General features: G+C 39.0%; 1 protein-coding gene across 1 annotated transcript in view; it reads left to right on the top strand.

Annotated features, from left to right (window-relative positions):
* LOC124287061 (echinoderm microtubule-associated protein-like CG42247) overlaps nucleotides 1-20130 on the top strand; it is a 94952-nt gene that overhangs the window by 19657 nt on the left and 55165 nt on the right. The window contains exons 3-6 of the mRNA XM_046723535.1: nucleotides 15602-15631; nucleotides 16263-16289; nucleotides 18124-18153; nucleotides 19113-19148. Coding sequence (XP_046579491.1) covers nucleotides 15602-15631; nucleotides 16263-16289; nucleotides 18124-18153; nucleotides 19113-19148 — 123 coding nt within the window. The remainder of the gene's footprint in view (nucleotides 1-15601; nucleotides 15632-16262; nucleotides 16290-18123; nucleotides 18154-19112; nucleotides 19149-20130) is intronic.

Below are 20130 nucleotides of genomic sequence, written 5' to 3'. Positions count from 1 at the left end.
ACGTATGCCTTTTTCGGTACGTGGGTGTCATTTCAGATGGAAAGAGTGCAAATGTTTTCCCTCACTACTGACCATAAAGAGCTATGAATATACGAAATTGTATACAAAATTCTACAGCGTGTTTACACGAATATTACACATGATATCAAGTTCACTGAGGTGATACTAACCGTCCTTATGTTTGGCACATGGCCCGTGGAGAACAGTCGTGTAGTGTACCCATGTTTTTATGTACAGTTGGATGTTGTCCGACCTAACCGTTACAGCCGGGACTATACCGCTCACAGTACCAGTTGTCACTGACAGCATTTATCTAATATGATTAATCGCTCTAATAGGTTCACTGAGAGCCGCCACTGTTCCTGACACTCACTGACACTCACTGGCACTCACTCTCACTCTTCATGAAATGGGGGCGGTGGGGTAGCCTATTGGTTAAAGCGTTGGCTCGTCACGCCGAAGACCCGGGCTCAAATCCCCACATAGGTACAATGTGTGAAGCCCATTTCTGGTGTCCCCTGCCGTGATGTTGCTGGAATATTGCTAAAAGCGGCGTCAAACCAAACTCAGTCAGTCAGTCTTCATGAAATGACCCTGGTTCGTACTGACAGTGGTTCAGATCTTCGACTTGTATGTATGTCGTCCTTTACAAAGCCCTCGATGTGTGTGGAAGTTTCAGTAAAACACCGTTGTGTCGATGTTGAATGGACCTATGTAAACCTTCGAAGTTGCCGATGTTCGACACAACCGAAACTGATGAATACAGAACACACACGAAGGATCTTCGACTTGCATGTAGGTCGTCCTTCAATGAGCCCTCGATGTGTGTGGCAGTTTCAGTTAAACACCGTTGTATCGAAGTTGAATGGACCTGTGTGAGTAAATCACATACCGAAAATGATGAATAAAGAACACATACGAAGAGACAGTTTTTGATTCAAGTCAAAAGCCACAAAAATCCATGTTTGTACTCATATGAAGGTAAAGTAAAAGTACAACACCACTCTTGAGACGAGTCACAATTGCACAAATACAAGGTGTGCCCATTTTCCATTCAGCCGGAATCAGCAGGCCCCTTGTGACTCGAATGTCAAGAGCATACACCAGCTCGGACTCAGTTAAAACAATAATTGCTGTTAGATCCACTATCGGAGATAGATCAACGAATGCCAAGATATGCAATAGCAAAGGCAAAACTAACTCAATCTCTTAAAGCGCGCGGTCACCTATTCAGGGCTCCCAAATAAATTTTATCACTGTCTAACAATGAAAAAAGCCAAATCATATCAGTACGAAAACAAGAGCTCAATACGAGAACTCCTGAAAGATAAGTGACCCACCCACTCACTGTATTCCAAAGGGGCAGGTCAGCCAGCATAATTGTTCGGGCAATTGCGACCTCTTAAACATTGTGAGTAGAAGGGTTTTTAGGATGTGGTTGTTGTTTAACGTCAAGCTATATGACCGCGGTCTGTATACAATCGAGTCTGGACCAGACATTCCAGAAATCAACAGCATGAGCATCGATCTACGCAACTGGAATACGATGACATGTGTCAACCAAGTCAGCGAGCCTGACCACCCGATCCTCGCCTCTTACGACAAGCATGGGTCACTGAAGATCAATTCCAACCCGTATCTCCACGGGTCTGAGCAGGATGAAGAGAAATCGGAAAGTTTCTTGATGTCTTTTGTCGTGATAGATAGCTTTACATGTCTTGAGGACTGCCCTATAGTAGCGTGTCTCTTTCTTCTCACAGTGCCATCACTGATTTTCAGTGAACTTTAAATATAATTTTATCAGTTCGCCTTTTATGCTCATTGGAAACTTTTCGCAGGAGAACTTAGATTTGCTATGCTCTGTTGTCAACGTTATTTGAATGCCACGTGTTATGGTTAATATGAATTTAAGGTCATCGGGTTGTTGTGGCAGTATTATTCACGGACAAACTTACAGACCAAATTCCCAGAATCGGAATTCCACGAAGCGTCTGTAAAATGTTGAGTCAGTCACATTGCTTTGGTTGTTATTTAACACCGCATAGAACAATATTCCAGTATATGTCTGTACGGTCTGTAAATAATTGAGTCTGGACCAGACAATCCAGTGATCAACAGCACGCACATCGATCTGCGCTTTAGGGATACGATGACACGTGTCAACCAAGTCAGCGGGCCTGACCACCCAATCCCGTTAGTCGCCTCTTACGACAAGCATTGGTTTGCTGAAGATCAATTCTAACCCGGATCTTAACGGGTCAGTCACTGACAGTACACGTGTTATTGCTATATGTTGTTTCCTGATATTTACCCATAATCGAGACACAAGTAATCGGGGGATCTGGGCTAGGTATGCAAGGCAGGTGTTATCAAATTAAGTGAGTGAGTATGGTTTTACGCCGCTTTTAGTAATATTCCAGCAACATCACGGCGGGGGACACCAGAAATAGGCTTCACACATTGTACCCACGTGGGGAATCGAACCCGGGTCTTTGGTGTGACGAGCCAACGCTTTAACCACTAGGCTACCCCACCGTCCCTTTAGTAAAAACATTGATTACACAACGGTCTCGTTTCCTGCTGACTGGGTCGCGTCCTATTGCGCAACTTAGTACAATAACCAGTCCAGAATTTTGAGACCAATTCATTTAACTGGATGCATAAATATTAATCAGTATTATTTGATACATCCAAGCACTTGTATATTGCAACACTACGCTCCTTCTCATCCTTGCAAACACGTCGTGCAGTGTGCTCTGTCGTACAGCGAGCTCTGACAAACGGAAACCTGGAAATCCCGGAAATCTCAAAACGAGGCTCTCCCGCTAGAAAAGTTTGGCGGTCCGGTACGGACTTGATATTATATCGATCACGTTGTACGTTACAGAACTACACTTAATATGCGCAAAAAGCACATAACAGGTGTAACCAGTGAGCCAGATGCATTGTGAATCATTTTACGACCCATCAAACAGGGGCAGTCAGTGACGTCTTAGTTAAGGTCATGCTGCGTAAACCTCGCCTTAAATTATAGAAATACGATGTTATTAAAGTTTAAAATTAAAATTAATTTGTAAATACAATTTTCTTATGAAACCAGGAATTGGAATGCAGTGTAACCGTAGTTGTTTGTGATGTCTATTTTCACTTTCACAAGAGTATATTCGGATCGACTGAAAAGTAGGTCATTGTCTGAATAGGTTAATGAGACTCATGTTTCGGTTTGTCAAATTAAGGGAGATGGAGAAAAGTAAAGAACAATTTCACTTTGCTATATATTCCGTACCTATTCAAAATATATATAATGGGAAGCGTTTAGCAAACAAACAAAATATCTATTTGAGTTACAGGCACTACCTATCAATGTTGAAATCGGATCGTCAAAAACCGCATGTTTCATGTTAGTTGCTTCATTCAGTCTGATTCTCAATCCTCCTCACATCACAGTGTGCGAAATAGCCCGCTAGCCCGTAGCTAGTAAAATTTCTGTCGGGCAAGAGAATCCGAAATGAGAATATTTATGGTGATTTGTTCCGTGCTATGTAACTTGTTATACTCTCTGCTTCCGAAATTTAGCTACAGTTAACCATGTTAACGTGGCTTATTTCAGAGGCATAGTTTGCGCTTTACTCTGACTTTCTGATATACATAGTGTATTGACACTGTCATGTTAACAAAACGAAATTTACGAAACAAACTTTTGCTAGTGAAAATCGATATTGGCAAGTAACACACACGGCCAGCTGGTTCCACCTGGCCAGTAAAATTTTGAAATTATACTCATGGAAACGAATAAGGGAACACATGAAAGTACAAGAGTTCCTTTATCAATTTCCAGACTTTCACCCACAGTGCACTACATACCATGTGAAGAAACCTGGAAAGGAATATAGGAACATTTGTACTTTAATGTGTTCCCTTATTCGTTTCCATGAGTATATTTCACACACATGTACGTCGCTCCATGGGATCAGAAGTACTAAAACAAACCTCTGCAACAACGTCACATCTAAGGTGAGGGCCCTTACTCAATGTCACGGCCTTATCGACCACACAAACTGCATCGTCACATCAGAAAAGCGGAGAAGTTGCAGACATTGACATTTTAAATTAAAACATAGTTAAATGCCGTAAACGTCGGCTTACCGAATCCAGAACAGAAACCTTCGTACTCATTCATTACTAAAAGAAAAATTACCGTTTTTAAATATATTTTTTTTAAAATACCGTAAACGTCGGCATACCGAATCAAGAACAGAAACCTTCGTACACATTTATTACTTACAGAAGAAATACCGTTTTGGTTCATCGTATGTCCTGTCTGACGATAATGTCTTTAAGACACTAACAATCATAATTTTTATTTGACATGTAAGACTGTTGACGTTGTACCGACATGCTGCAGGAGGTATACACATCGTAAACATCACACAACGCATTTATGAACACGCTGCGAAAAACTGCTGATTCAGCTGAACCATCTGAATTCTATCGATGCTATTAACTGAGGAAGAAATGGCAGATCAAAGGGAATTCGTGTATTTGACAGTCGATGGTCGTTGTTATATACACGTTCACTAATCCTTTGTAGTTAAATAGGAACAATCGCAATATTTATGTTGTAACAGACTATATTCTTCGTCCAGAATGAGAAGTTTGTGAACCCCTAGCCCCACTGTGTATCCATACTGTTTAGAGACCGCTCATAGTTTATGGCTATCGGGGTGATGATGACGATTTTAAGGGGTGTGGGGGTGGGTGGGGGTGGGGTGGGGGTTGTCACCCATTTTGTTATAGAAAGGTATCGGGGTCATCAATTTTGTACACATGTACATGTACTAGGAGGGGTCATCATATTTGTACATATACATATTTTAAATTTATGCTTAAAAAATATGGGAAGAGGGAGGGGGCTAATTGGTTTTGTACATAACATGCAGGGGGGTCACTTACTTTGTACATAAATTTTTTGGGGGGTGGGTTCATTCACATTGTACATGCTTCTCCATAAACGTCATCATCATTTCCCCCTAACCATAAATTATGAACGGCCCTTAGGCGCCGAAAAGAAAAACCTTTCTTATCTGTAATACTATTATGTATGTTTACTGGGAGTGGGTATTATATTGTGATGTTTTATGTATGCGGTCTTATCTTTCGTCTGTCTGTATTGTGTATTTTTACCTTTTTAAATGTTTTACTAAACCTTTGGATGTCTCATAGGCCTTCGGGCTGGGTGCCTGTACAATATATACGCCAATTATCTTTTCATGACTTGTATATACAGCGCCCGTGACAACTAAAAGAATAATCTTCTTCTTTATAAGTATGTTTGCTAAACATATGTAACGTAACCCCCAAGGATGACTAATGCGTCTTGGTAGGACAACCACAAACACAGGTAGGCACTTTGTGAGGCAGCGTAATTATTAAAAGGTATCAAGTACGACAAAGTCATGTTTCAACAGTTAGTTAAAGTCTTCTACGCCATGCTTTCATGTCGACAAGGTACCCTGCTCGTCACGTAATAATTCATGTAACAGCTAAAACCTTCAAATACATTTATTTCTGGATATGAAAACTTCAAATGATGGCACTTTAGCTTTTTCAAAGACTTGTACGTTCATCCTTCTTCAGCCGAATCGATAGATACGTCGATAGTGTTCAGTGTAAGAGTTACGCCTTGATCGTTTTCTGTAAAGTATCCCGATCTTTGTAACGGAGTTCGATATCACATACAAAACAAATCCCTCTGCTGTCTGTCAACAATACCCTAAGCACGATGTTGTTTTAACCCTAGCAACAATCAACACATGTCAATCAATGACTGTCGAGCAATCAAATACCGTCAATCAATGACTTGGTGTAAAATCAATACCCGTCAGTCAATGATGCAATATACAGAGTGGTGGGGACATCGATCGCGACTATCCGTTGTCATGTTGGTTGTATTTACCGTTATCTGGCTTGATCCTTGGAGACAACTTTAGATCCGGATGGGTCGCACATAACCCGAGGGTGGCCTCCACACGGGTGTATTCAATTGTTAATTAGTTAATTGTCTTCGCTGGAAAGTGACAAGGCCCCTGGGCTGGACTTTTATCTGTTCGTCAAACCATTCATACCCGGGCGGGTGTTGTCACGCCCGATAGTTAGATGCCATGGAGCGTCGAATGTTGACAACCGTGTTTGGGGTTTTCTGTGCTTTAATGTTGACAATTTTGTATGTATCTGACAAGATGTTGACAACTGTGTTCAAGTAGTGTAGTTAACAAAATGTTGACAATTATGCCTGTGTTTGGCGTAGTTGACAAGATGTTGACAATAATGTTTGAGTTTGGTGTAGTTGACAAGATGTTGACAACTGTGTTTGTGTTTAGTGTGCTTGAATGTTGACAATTGTTTTTGTATATGGAGTAGTTGACGGAATGATGGCAACTTAGGTTTGGCGTAGCTGACAAGATGTTAACAGCTGTGTTCTTGTGGTGTAGTTAACAAATTGTTTTCAGCTATGTTCGTGTTTGGTGTAATTGACAAGATGTTGACAACACTGTTTGTGCTTGGTTTAGTTGACAAGGTGTTGACAACTGTTTGGTGTAGTTAACAAAATGTTGTCAACTCAGTATTTGGTGTAGTTGACAACTCTGTTTGTATTAGGTGTAGCTGACAAGATGTTGACAACTCTGTTTACATTTGGTTGAGTTGACAAGATGTTGACAACAGTGTTTGTATTTGGTGTAGCTGACAAGATGTTGACAACATTGTTTGTATTTGGTGTAGTTGACAAGATGTTGACAACAGTGTTTGCATTTGGCATAGATGCCAAGGTGTTGACAACAGTGTTTGTATTTGGTGTTGATAACAAGATGTTGACAACATAGTTTGTGTTTGGTGTTGATAACAAGATGTTGACAACAGTGTTTGTATTTGGAGTTGATAACAAGATGTTGACAACCGTGTTTGTATTTGGTGCTGATGTTGACAACAGTGTTTGTATTTGGTGTAGTTGACAAGATGTTGGCAACTCTGTTTGCATTTGGTGTTGATAACAAGATGTTGACAACAGTGTTTGTATTGTGTGTTGATAACACGATATTGACAACAGTGTTTGAATTTGGTGTTGATGTTGACGACAGTGTTTGTATTTGGTGTAGATAACAAGATGTTGACAACAGTGTTTGTGTTTGGTGTTGATAACAAGATGTTGACAACAGTGTTTGTATTTGGTGTTGATAACAAGATGTTGACAACAGTGTTTGTCTTAGGTGTTGATAACAAGATGTTGACAACAGTGTTTGTATTCGGTGTAGCTGACAAGATGTTGACAACAGTGTTTGTATTTGGTGTTGATAACAAGATGTTGACAACAGTGTTTGTCTAAGGTGTTGATAACAAGATGTTGACAACAGTGTTTGTATTTGCTGTTGATAACAAGATGTTGACAACAGTGTTTGTGTTTGTTGATAACAAGATGTTGACAACAGTGTTTGTCTTAGGTGTTGATAACAAGATGTTGACAACAGTGTTAGTCTTAGGTGTTGATAACAAGATGCTGACAACATTGTTTGTATTTTGGTGTTGATAACAAGATGTTGACAACATTGTTTGTATTTGGTGTTGATAACAAGATGTTGACAACAGTGTTTGTATTTGGTGTTGATAACAAAATGTTGACAACAGTGTTTGTCTTAGGAGTTGACAATAAGATGTTGACAACAGTGTTTGTATTTGGTGTTGATAACAAGATGTTGACAACAGTGTTTGTATTTGGTGTTGATAACAAGATGTTGACAACAGTGTTAGTCTTAGGTGTTGATAACAAGGTGTTGACAACAGTGTTTGTATTTAGTGTAAATAACAAGATGTTGACAACAGTGTTTGTATTTGGTTTAGCTGACAAGATGTTGACAATAACCCCGAAAATGCGAAGATATAAGTAACGTGTATAACCACCATTGCTATTTTGACTGCCCCATCAGGACCCAAAGTCCCTTGACCCGTGAGGTGTCTCGTGAGATTGGTCTTGTCCCTAGTATATCATTGTAAAGATTATCAGAAGACAAAAATCTGTTTGAACATGATTTGATTGATCAGAAGGTGCTGTGAAACCTACGTTGACAACATTATGGTATCCTGATGGAAACTACTCGTTCGTGTCTTCTAGAAACCCGAAACCTTTCAACATTTGAAACTCGGTCAATTTGGATCTGTGCCTATGTGACCCCGTCTGTTTAGACTAAAACTGCGCAGTACAGAAAAACGGAAACTTAAACAGTGCTATGGTTTCAGTTTTCGTGTCACAAGATTTTGATAACAAGCACCCGACATTCAATGCCACGAAATATGTTAACTAAAGCACGATTCAGTGATACAAAATACTTCAACAAAAGCGCTTGTGAAAATTTACATAAAAACTCAACTGGCTTGAGTGTTTTCAATACGTCAATTGCAGCGGAACTCAAACACAAAGCACGACGTGTTATATAAATTAATCAACTAACACAACAGACAAAATGTGTAATGTGCATAGGAACACACACGTTCACACTGACACGTGAACCTTGACTAAGTGTCATCAATAATACGTGTTATGTTTCGGGATTTCTCATTGTCAACAACATGATGCAAACATTGCCGTTTTATGAAGGGTTTTGTCAGTTAAACGTTAAAAACATTATATTTACATTGAAAATATTATGGGAAGAGATTCTGCAATCAATATTCCCCGATTACATTGAAAAATACTAGATTCTGTGTTTTAATCAGTTTGTTGTTTAACGCCGCACTTAGCAATATTCCAGCTGTATGGTGGCGGTCTGTAAATAACCGATTTCTGGTGTCCCCCGCCGTGATATTGCTGGAATATTACTAAAAGCGGCGTAAAACCAAACTCACTCACTCACTCAATCACTGTAAATAACCGAGTCTGGATCATGAGCATTGATCTACGCAATTTGAATATGATGACATGTGTCAACGAAGTCATTGAGCCTGACCACCCGATCCTGTTAGTCGCCTCTTACGACAAGCATGGGTTGCTGAAGACCAATTCTAACCCGGATCTTCACGGGTCTGTTTAATCATAGGTCTCAAATATAAATAACAACCTCTCATTAAAGCAACTGAATTGACGTCCTCATCATCGAGGATGGTTTCATTGAATTTACTCTTTCTCAATAATTTAGAGAAGTAATAATGTGTGCAGCTGAACGTTATAAATGCCAACACAATATTCTTACAACAGAACTAAAACTATTAACCACTTATAGTCTCTAGAATCTGCAGTAATCCAGACTTGTCACATATTATAGACTTGCATGGGCTTCTTGGATTTACTTGCTTCAGGGTCGGTGAGTGAGTGAGTGATGTTTTACGCCGCTTTTAGCAATATTCCAGCAATATCACGGTGGGGGACACCAGAATACAGGGTCTGTATGAGAGCCTAAGAGATATGCATTTCTACCAATGATCACAGTCACGACTGACTGACTGACTGAGTTTTGGTTTTACGCCGCTTTTAGCAATATTCCAGCAATATCACGGCGGGGGACACCAGAAATGGGCTTCAAACATTGTACCCATGTGGAGATTCCAACCCGGGTCCTCGGCGTGACGAGCCAACGCTTTAACCACTAGGCTACCCCACCGCCCCCACAGTCACGAGGATTACCATAGAATATAAAGTAAACAATATACTACAGACACGCTTCTGAAACTTACAACTGTTCTACGCACTCAGTATTCTGTGATCACCGGGCTGGGTCAGAACCAAGTTTTATTCAGGATATAAACACAATCCGGGGTGTTGCTGGAATATTGCTAAAAGCGGCGTAAAACTAAACTCATTCATTCAAATTTCTACAGTTAATCTGTCATCCCCTAACAGATACACAATAGTAATGAGAAATAATTCTGTGGTTCTAAAATCTTCTTGTCTAAATGTTATGTAATCTGTCACATCGCTGTCCAGAATAATTAATTAAAGTACAATCGATAAAACAACATTTTCATAACCATACGAAATATACGCGGTTATCAAAATACATTGATGTACTTTGTTGTATCCAAAAACGTCAGTTTAGCCATAACCAGCGTTCGAAATTAACGTTGGTCCTTAGGCCCGAAGCTGACTGAAAACCATTTGGACACACATGTTTTGTGGTCTGCGGGTCCTAACGAACGACAGCTGTTTCATCCCCAAAAACTAAGAGTATTATTTTTCAGAAAATATCGTTCAGTTATTTCTAGTTTTAATCTCGATCAGCAGCTGTTGTCTGTAAGTGAAACGATTTTCATTTTCGATGAAGCAATTTAGATTACAGACATTTCAGAAGACTTGGATCTTGACATGGACGTTGATTTTATTGTAAACGAAGACTAGTCAGTCACTGGAGTTAAATTATACTCCTTAACTCAGTTTGTTAGTTGTCACATTTTTTGTTTGCTGGGAATTACTTATATTGTAGCTAAAATATATGGCCTACATATTCTTATCAGGACCCACAACATTTTATCGTTCTGGGTGCCGTTGTACAAAGCGATCTTAGCGCTAAGGTGACCGTAACTCCCATACTTTAACACTGACTTAAGGTAGCCTTAGCGCTAAGGTTGTTTTGAACAACAGCACCCAGGATCCTTATGGCCTGCAGTTGTTCAGGGTTAAGGGCAAACACTGGCCATAACACATAAACATGATGCATAAAATACACATGCATTTCTTTATGGGTTTTTTAACTTTCACCAACATTATGACATTTTATCGTGGATTTCTATACTAAGTGGTTATTTGTTGCAATATAATGATGGATATAGATTTACATTAGTGTACAAATGTTTAAACAAATCATCTGTGATGAAGACTTCACTTCAGTCAACATCCCCATCAGAATCCAACATCTCTTATTCAGGATATTCTTTAAGAAGATCCCTCGGGAGTGGAGAATGAAGTCAAACGCAAACATAGACAAAAGAGCAGTGCGGTGCCAATCTCACATTCCGTATTGATCTTGCTTCTGCGAATATCGATTCCATTGCCAAGTTATGATAAGTATTAATCAATAGTTCTTTGACACAATAAGGTATTTTGTTGTAAATATATCAAGACTTGATCATGCCTAAACTCGAGGGAGGACATTGTAAGACTTTTTTTAAAAACATCCTGAATAATGTCGCTTTTATTTGTGATATGGTACCTTTTCACTTCTGAAAACACATAAGGGAGATAACTGTTTGTTAATCTCAATTCCTGCGCATCACTTTTGGTGACTTGAATAACCCCTGCCCAAATGGAGTCCCTTCCATCATATTTCGTTTTTAAAAGGGAGATAACTGCTATGAGTTAGAACATGTATATTTCACGCATCAGAACCGTCGTCACGCACTTTCATGAATTCGTAATAAATGAATCCTCGTTGCCAACGCCGGAAATATCATTTGGAACACAAACATCCCGCCTTGTATCGCGTTGGCTTTAATTATTATTGAATGGAATTTTAAGTTGGTTGGCAAGCACTTTCGGCGTCATTAATTCTCGGCAATGTCCGAGCCCGGGTTTTATCTCAGACCACGAATTGCACGCCTTGCACGTGCACGTCTCGTTGCCAAGCGGTGGCGGAACCGAATCATGACCCAGAATTCTGCCAAGACGTTTAAAGTAGACCCAAATGTAAGTAAACCAATTGATTACTTATCAGTAAGGAACAATAATACTTTGTCATTTCAAGTTAAATTACCTATTGACTAACATGTCATTTAATGAAAATGACAGAGTATTTACGTCAATTTCCTTTAATACATTCTTATTATGTTACATATTACATACATGTTTGTCATTTTTAGTAAAATCTTTTAATAAACTTATCACTCTCTTCTACTGGCCGATATAAAAATACACCGTGGTTTCAAACAAAAAGCAGGATAATCGAACAACGGTACTTTTGAAGAAGGCTAAACTCATGCATCCATATGATTTTTACGACTGTTATTGACATGAGACATGATAATGTAATTATTATCTCTATTCAGCTTAAGGTTCTCCCTGGACAACAGGTTTAACATACAAACTTTAATATTCATTTTATCTTTTCCTGTGACACGTGAAATATTAAATATCCTCATGGAAACGAATAAAGGAACACATGAAAGTAAAAGTGTTCCTTTATTCATTCCCATAATCTCACCCACAGTGCAATACATACCTTGTGAAGAAACCTGGAAAAGAGTAAAGGAACACTTGTCCCTTCATGTGTTCCCTTATTCGTTTCCATGAGTAGAACGTAATTTCTATAGTATTTCTTTCTAAATCATTTCTTTCGAATGTGGATATTCTGATTGTGAAGTTGAAGTACATACATGATCAATCAGTATGAGCTTAGCAATTATCTTCTCTCTGTTAAGTACCACAGACAATCCTAAATGAGCATTAAACTCGTTGGCTTTTGTGAAAGTAATGACAACTACGTAGAAACCCATTTGCTTTCAAAATAGCCTTGGTTCGTCAGATTAGCACAACCTGTTGTTTCGTTCTGGCAATTAACGGCAAACCTAATTAACCTCCGCCATCTTTTTCATCAAATATTAACATTTGTTTAAAAGGGGAGTTCGTACAGGCATGTCCGTTGCTTCCACATACGATGTACTTGCCATGTTGCAACTGGTTAGGAAGCATTTTGAAATATCCTGTCTTATTTTCTTTCGCGTGACTAATATTAATTTTATATGTCACTATCCGGGAAGAGAATGTTCCTTTAAACGTGCGAGATTCGTTGTTTACCTGTCTCATGATGTTATTAAACAATATAATCGCTTCCTCTTCATATTACACCTCCACGTGTACACATCCTTTGGGAGTGTGTGTGTGTGTGTGCGTGCGTGCGTGCGTCGCGTGTGTGTGTTGGAGAGAGGGGTCTGGGTCACAACAACCCGTGAACACCCAAAACAATATCCCTTAGTTTCTTACTACGATTGGCCTACCGCAGCTGTATCTGATAATGATGTCAGTTTGAGTTCCCTTGTGAGTAAACCCTTCCAATGCCCGGATGACGACCTCCATGCTGCGTCTCACCCTTCCAGTTAAACGTTGGATCTGCTGAATGGGTAACTGCAGACACACCCGATGAAATGCTGATTTCACTACATGAATATTCTGTACAGGAGGCTCAAGGGCGTATATAAGACGCCCAGAGATATGGGTTCAGATCGGGACTCAGGGCGGGCCGAGTCAAAGAGATGCTCTAACGAGCTCTAATGAATGCCAATGGACGATGGCGTCTGGCGTTGTCATCCATGATGCGAGGTCTCGTGGCGAGTGGGTGGTTGTCGAAATGGAAGAAAACAACTAATTCTAGGACATATTGGATGCACTGGTTCAATATAAACTCGCTTTGTGTACTGACCAATCCAGTTTGCAATTGCGTGAAATACACTCTCAGTTCATTACCAAGACCGGGTCTCGTTCCACAAAACGCTCGTTCCACACTACGACTGTCGTAACCTACTTCTGCCCCAAGAGAGATAGTTGGCCTGATGTTCACGGGGTTTTTCTAAGCATTTTTCTTGAGCTTTGAAATCACCTCTCTTCAACATCCTTCAGGAACCTCCTTTTGTCTTATTGTTCAATGTCATGTTACTATTCTTACTTCGGTGCTAGGCTAAAATTTATTCTTCGGTGCCCTGTTCCTAAATTTTCTTCAAATCCACATTACTGAAAATTGTTTTCAGTGTAAGGTTACACATTGTTCTTCTGTGTCAAGTTACGACTTGTTCTTCGATACCAGGCTATAAATACTGTTCTTTAATGCCAGGTGACTAAATGTTCTTCAGTGCCGGGTTACCAACTGTTTTTCAGTGCCAAGTTAAACCATACTAATTGTTCTTCAATCCCATGTCGCGAATTGTTCTTCAAAACCAGATGACCAGTTGTTCTTCAAAAGCCAGGTAACTTTGGGCATCTAAATGATACAAGAAGAGATGTGGTAACTTATCAGTAACTGAGAAACAGCTGAGGGTTTAACGAAACATTACATAATCGAACTGATTATTGCTACTTGCTTTACGTTAAAGGATTTGACATCTTTGAAGTCCCTTTTCTTTATAGTTTCTGAATGAAATGATGAAATTCATACCACGCGTGACGGTATGCATGGTAAAGAACAACCCAGAGTCTCAGATCAACAGGGAAGGCTTTATGTATCACTGTAATAAATATGAATACTTTGTGGTCATCAATTCTGAAACAGACCCATTTAAATGCAAGATTTTATGAACACGGGTGTATGATCAAAAATGTTCACACGGCATATTTGAGCATTAACGTATCATACATGTTGATCAAGTTTGTGTGATCACTACGTGAAGTTAAATGACAGGTGATGCATAACTGCATTTGCTTTTTAGTCCGTGGGAAATTCATCAACATGAGCGCAATGAGTTCTTCTATTTTATTGGTTAAGCCTTGAGAAAATATAAGCCATGATACATTGAATCTATAACGAACAACACACGCTAACAATTGGAGAGCACATATTTTATGATTGAAAACAAATAAAACGGACAACGCTTGAGAATAGTCAGTTGCAATTATCCACTAAAACAGATTCATTTGGGTGTAAAAGACAAAATTGGTGAACACGATATGACAGGATCGAAAAAACCAGCGATGTTCACGAAAAGGACTAGCAATTCCAGCCTTACAGGTTTCACCGATGTTGTATCTATAGCAAGTGAAATTGCGGGATACTTCTGAAGACATCATGACCTCACCCTCATAGGCCAGCTTCCTAGATCCTTCCCTTGGATGCTTTCCGTTATTCCCTTGGATGCTTTCCGTTACAGTCAATAGACTGTCAATATTTCATGCGCCTCCGATTGATTAGACTATCCCTTGGAAACACAATGAACTGTGTGGTAGATACTGGCTCCATAATGATACCTTCGAACAGTAATTGATGCCTTCATTCATATCTGTTCTGATGCATTTTCTTCATAAAAAGCCGTTGTCTTTGTGCATTAAACGTTTTAAAAAGGACAAAGCATTTGTCAAGTCTAATGAATACCTGTCATCCTAGCTGTACACGAAATGCCCATCAAACTCTGTTCTCTCGGACACAGTGAAGCAGTAATGATTTGAATGTTTAATCAGTGACTACGAACAATGGAGTAAAAGGAAAAACAACACAGGCTCTTCTTGAAAGTACTAATGCACTAATCCTTAGCAAACAAAATGCTGGTATCAGTACATTTGTTTTGCTGATGTTTTAGAGGGATTCCGGCCGTGTTGAATAATAGTTTACCTCCTGTTATACTGGAGCTTGTCACTTAATCTATGAAATAAAAATATGTTACAGATAAAAACACATGTTAAATTATCGAAAAAATATGATAAAAGGCAACCAGACTCTTCATTTTCAGAAACTGGAGTGACTTTAACTATCGTAGACTTGCAATTGGTGCATTGGATGTATTGTTTCTCAGGGTCTGGATGACAGACTACACACGCCATTATCACTGAACAGTTGAAGCTAGGATGATATAGTTGTGTTTTATCATTGTATGTTTTGTTGTGATTCCATCATGTGATCGTTTCATTCACGTACATCTTCAGGAGGAAGAGTTCCATGAACCGCCATCAAATGTAAGTACAAGCCACGCCTTGCATGTTGCTGTAGCATGTGTCCCAGTAGGCTATCTGTCCCAATGTCCCACTGTGTCATATGTCCGAACGTGCTAGGTACATGTCCCTTTTTATTTATTTCCTTTATTTCCTTGACATAGAAAGCACAAAATCCTTTCCACGCGTATTCGAAATCTCGGTATAAGTGGAGGAAAAATGTGTGTAGAATATAGGCATATACTACAGAGCTTTTGTGCGCTTTTACAATCTAGTTAAATGTAAATTGCTTGGCTATAAGGAATCCCAGTGTGCTGAGTAAACTAAAGAATTCCGACGAATTTATACAGATACACACTGATAACCATGCAGTACAATTAACGAGGTGTTACATGAGTTTGTGAGTTGGGTTTTACGCCGCTTTAAGCAATATTCCAGCAATATCACGGCGGGGGACACCAGAAATGGGCTTCACTCATTGTACCCATGTGGGGAATCGAACCCGGGTCTTCGGCGTGACGAGCGAACGCTCTAACCACTACGCTACCCCACCGCCCCTCGTGTTCCATGAAAGACTTATCAACTTGCCCGGTATGTCGTGAAGGATCTAGTTAAGCTACCCTTTGATGTTTCCCTCATTGTCTCACCTGTCTAGGGTCAAGATGTCACCACCCCTGAAGAGGTGAGGTCTGGCTTATCCTTACACATGCATGATTAACTGGCCTTGTTGTTAAACTGGCATGTGCATGCGTCTGCATGATAGGGTGATATAGAAACTGCATGCATACCGTTATAATCTATGCACGCGCAAGAAAGTATGAGAATACATGCATGCATGTTTGCATGTTACGTTTTCGGGATTAAAGAGTCATTCACCCAAATACACGTGCATATACATGCGACAAAACCGTTTTCGGAGTCGATTGTTTTATTCCGACAATATTATGAGTATGTGTTTATAAATATTTATGAAATAGTGATGGTGCAGGTGTTCAGGAAAAGATCAGCCTATCCTGCTCCATCGGTGGCACCCATTATAAATACACGCAAAGACTAGTCAATTACTCACCTAAAAACACAGGAAATGATAAAATGGGTATTGCACATCGTATTATACTGAAAAAAGGTAGCAATCATGAATATTTTGGAGAACACGTTGTCTAAATTGTGCTCTCAGTCTTATAAAATCATCATTTTTTCTTGATCCCTTATTTATTTTGTTCAGTATATGATGAGCATGGTGATACTTACAAACGTTGAATACATTCATTTATTTATCCATTGATGTAAGAATCTATGTTCTGCATGTCAGCTTGACTTTGTGTCGACGTAGCATAGATATACCGCTCAAACGAAGTTAAGGAGCACCGACTGTTTAATATTGCTACAGTAAATCTGTCAAGGCAAAACGTATTAGCTGTAATAATATGAAAGAATCGGGTGATCCTTAACATCTTATGAGTAGTATAGATTGCTTAGTTTTAGCAGCGGTTTTAGTTTAAGTGCATGAGCCAGTACACGTGTCTTTGGAAATAAAATAGAATCACACCTTTCGGAGTTTGAATCACATTAAAAGATATACTTTCAAGACACGGAACTTATTGTTTGTTAACGTTAAGCGGCTAGATGTGATTGAACGTGAATAATTGACATGTAGCGTCAACAGCGAGTACAGAACACAAACGTTAAGTGCTGTCGTAGATGTTTTATTGTAGGTTATGTTAGTATAGGCACAGAATGCACTGCTTATCCTGTACACGATGCATTAATTAACCGCAGACAACTGCTATGGCACAATACACCAAGGACGGTGTAATGTTTTGAATCAATCGTTTAGCGTTTTAAATCCATCCTTATTATGTTACGTTCGCGAAGGCTTGCTTTAGTCTATATACATTTTTTTAATTGATTATTTAGAAACTCAATAGGTTTAAAGTGCGTATTCGATATTTTTATTTGATCTAAATATGATTACTATCTTTTCTTTATGTTGTTCTAGCATATTTAAAATCTCGTATTAGGATTGACATGAACAGCATTAATTCCAAAACAACATGAGAAGTTTAATTTGCATATTTAGTTTCATATTCAGACGGACATAATGGGTGTAGGATAATGAAACCATCTCAAGGAATTAAAATCTTCCAATTGAATTTAAATGATGATAAAAAATTCAGTTTGAAAAACATGATTTCCACTACTTCAAAGCTGTGGATGACCTTTGTGCTCAATGTCAACCAGATTCCTGACAGTGCATAATGTCTGTCGTCCAGAATAATATCAATACAGCCTCGGGTATACAGTATATATTCCGTTTGTACAACTGGCTGTGCTTCTGTTTTACTTCATAGCGCTTTTTGTATTTCACAATAATTTTGTATTAATGAGATTTATATTTTTATTAGATGTGATCGGAAAGATTTTGTTTAGAAGTGATCAGAAAGTATAACAGTATATTTACACAACAGCATTTTGGGGTTTGATTTATGTCTTATATTGTCTCCTGATTCACCAAGGAAAACCTTTACGAGGACATACAGCGACTAGTAAGTACAAGTTGGAATATATTTATATATATGATAGGTTCCCTTTCTTTTCAATCACAGAACTGCCATATAGCAGTACATTTACCGTTACATGTATTGGTAAATACCGTGGTGGAAATGAATGTCCAAGTGTGAAAGTTTCATGTGCTATTGCCAGCTGAGAAAGTTTTAAATGCTATTAAAAACAGAAACTCGAGGTCATTTGATAAGAATGTATAGGACAGATTGGTAAGCATCAAATTGTGTGGACATCGGTGAATGAGTTGGAACAATATGTCACTCATATCGTGGCGTGCCAACCTTCCGTGAAGGCAGGGAACCTCACACCCACGGGTCAAGTTCAAACAAATCAATAATCTCAAATAGGGCAGAGCTTAGATTCGACTCCACGTGGGACGAACCTCTAAGAGAGATTCGCCGTTCCATATCGGGCAACTGTATATAAATTGGTATATAATGTACGTAATGTGTATTAGATATTAAGAGATAATGACGTCATGAGCCCACTTACAGACCTGGATGAAGTACTTAGTTTTTAAGGGGTTGAGGAAGTCGTGGTATATATATTGGATTCATCAATCTGGTGATTGTGTGTATCAGGTTGTTGCCACGTCGCAATGGATAGCCTCCATCTGCATCACACAATGAGAATGATCTAATTTCTTCCATATTTGAGATATCAAATTTAACGCTCTGAGGAACGGCTACGTTTTGCTGAAACATTTCATGCTACACTTTAAGATTTCATATAGTGTTTTACTGAAAGTTTGGACAGACTCAGATTCGGTATCGTTTCTTTCACCCTTGGCTTAAACTTGTTCAAATTGATGTTTGCTGTTGCACCTCATTATCTCAAACGTGGACGTCGTATAAACGATACTCAAGTCATCTGTTCCCCGTTTACCCTGAGATCTGCATGGATTTGCTATTTAGTATACGGTTTTACTGCTTTCTTTAAGGATTCCAGGGAGAAAGAGTTGGAGCGTCTGGAAGATGTGAGTTCTTCAATATTTTCCGCATGTTTTTGTACAATTGATGATCGTTCATGCATTGGACCCTCGTGGGACGTTGTTCATTAGATCAATCACTGGAATATTTGGTTCACATACCGGATTATTTTATATCAGCCGTCGTTCCGTGGAAGTTTGCTGAGTCAGCGTTAAACAACGAACAATCAGAATATGACTTCCAGATCGTTATTTTCCATAAGGACACAGTTGACTTGTTGATGTATTTAATAGATGTCATGACATACAGATTTAATGAGAGTTCTTACCCGTTGTCAAGAATGTATGTGTGTTAATTCCACCGAGACAATTAAAATGGACTTTACACGCAAAACAGTATGGCAATCATAAATATTGAATATACATTTGAAGATTGAAGTCTTTTTGATATGCTTTTTTAATTTGTATTAACTATACGGGCAGACAGTATTTTTTATGTGTCTTTGATGTGAACTAGTTAAACAATCTCTCACGGTTCCCCTTTTTTATTAACCTATTAATCTAGACTTCTGAGGACAAACGACAATCAGCAGATGTAAGTATAGATCAGGCGAGATAAGGAAATACTATAGCAATGGTAACGATAACGTACATGTCATTCATTTGAAAGCTGAGTAGATTGATGGCTGATCACACTCCCAGTCTTACTGGGCATTTGATCATGCCCTGCATTAACTGACAATTTATGAAAAACCTAATAGTGTCTCCTCAGGAAATGACTCAGCTAATGGGTACCCGGTAGATTGAGATGATAACGCCAATGCAACTTTCAAATGTTTGACAGGCAAATTGGTTTGTAGATTCCCAAGGGAGATGAGAATGAGGATTTGGTGGCTTGTGTAATAATGTCATGCACTTTGATCTCAATGGTCCGTGGAAAATTATATGCTTTAAAAGTAACTTATTATTATTGCATTACTGGCAGAGGTTTATACAACGTACATGTATACCCGAGATATTCAGCGAATAG

The sequence above is a fragment of the Haliotis rubra genome, unplaced genomic scaffold (genome assembly GCF_003918875.1).
Source record: "Haliotis rubra isolate DU_JTF1 unplaced genomic scaffold, ASM391887v1 Scf4, whole genome shotgun sequence".
Taxonomy (NCBI): domain Eukaryota; kingdom Metazoa; phylum Mollusca; class Gastropoda; order Lepetellida; family Haliotidae; genus Haliotis; species Haliotis rubra.
This window is presented reverse-complemented; position numbering and strand designations above follow the sequence as displayed.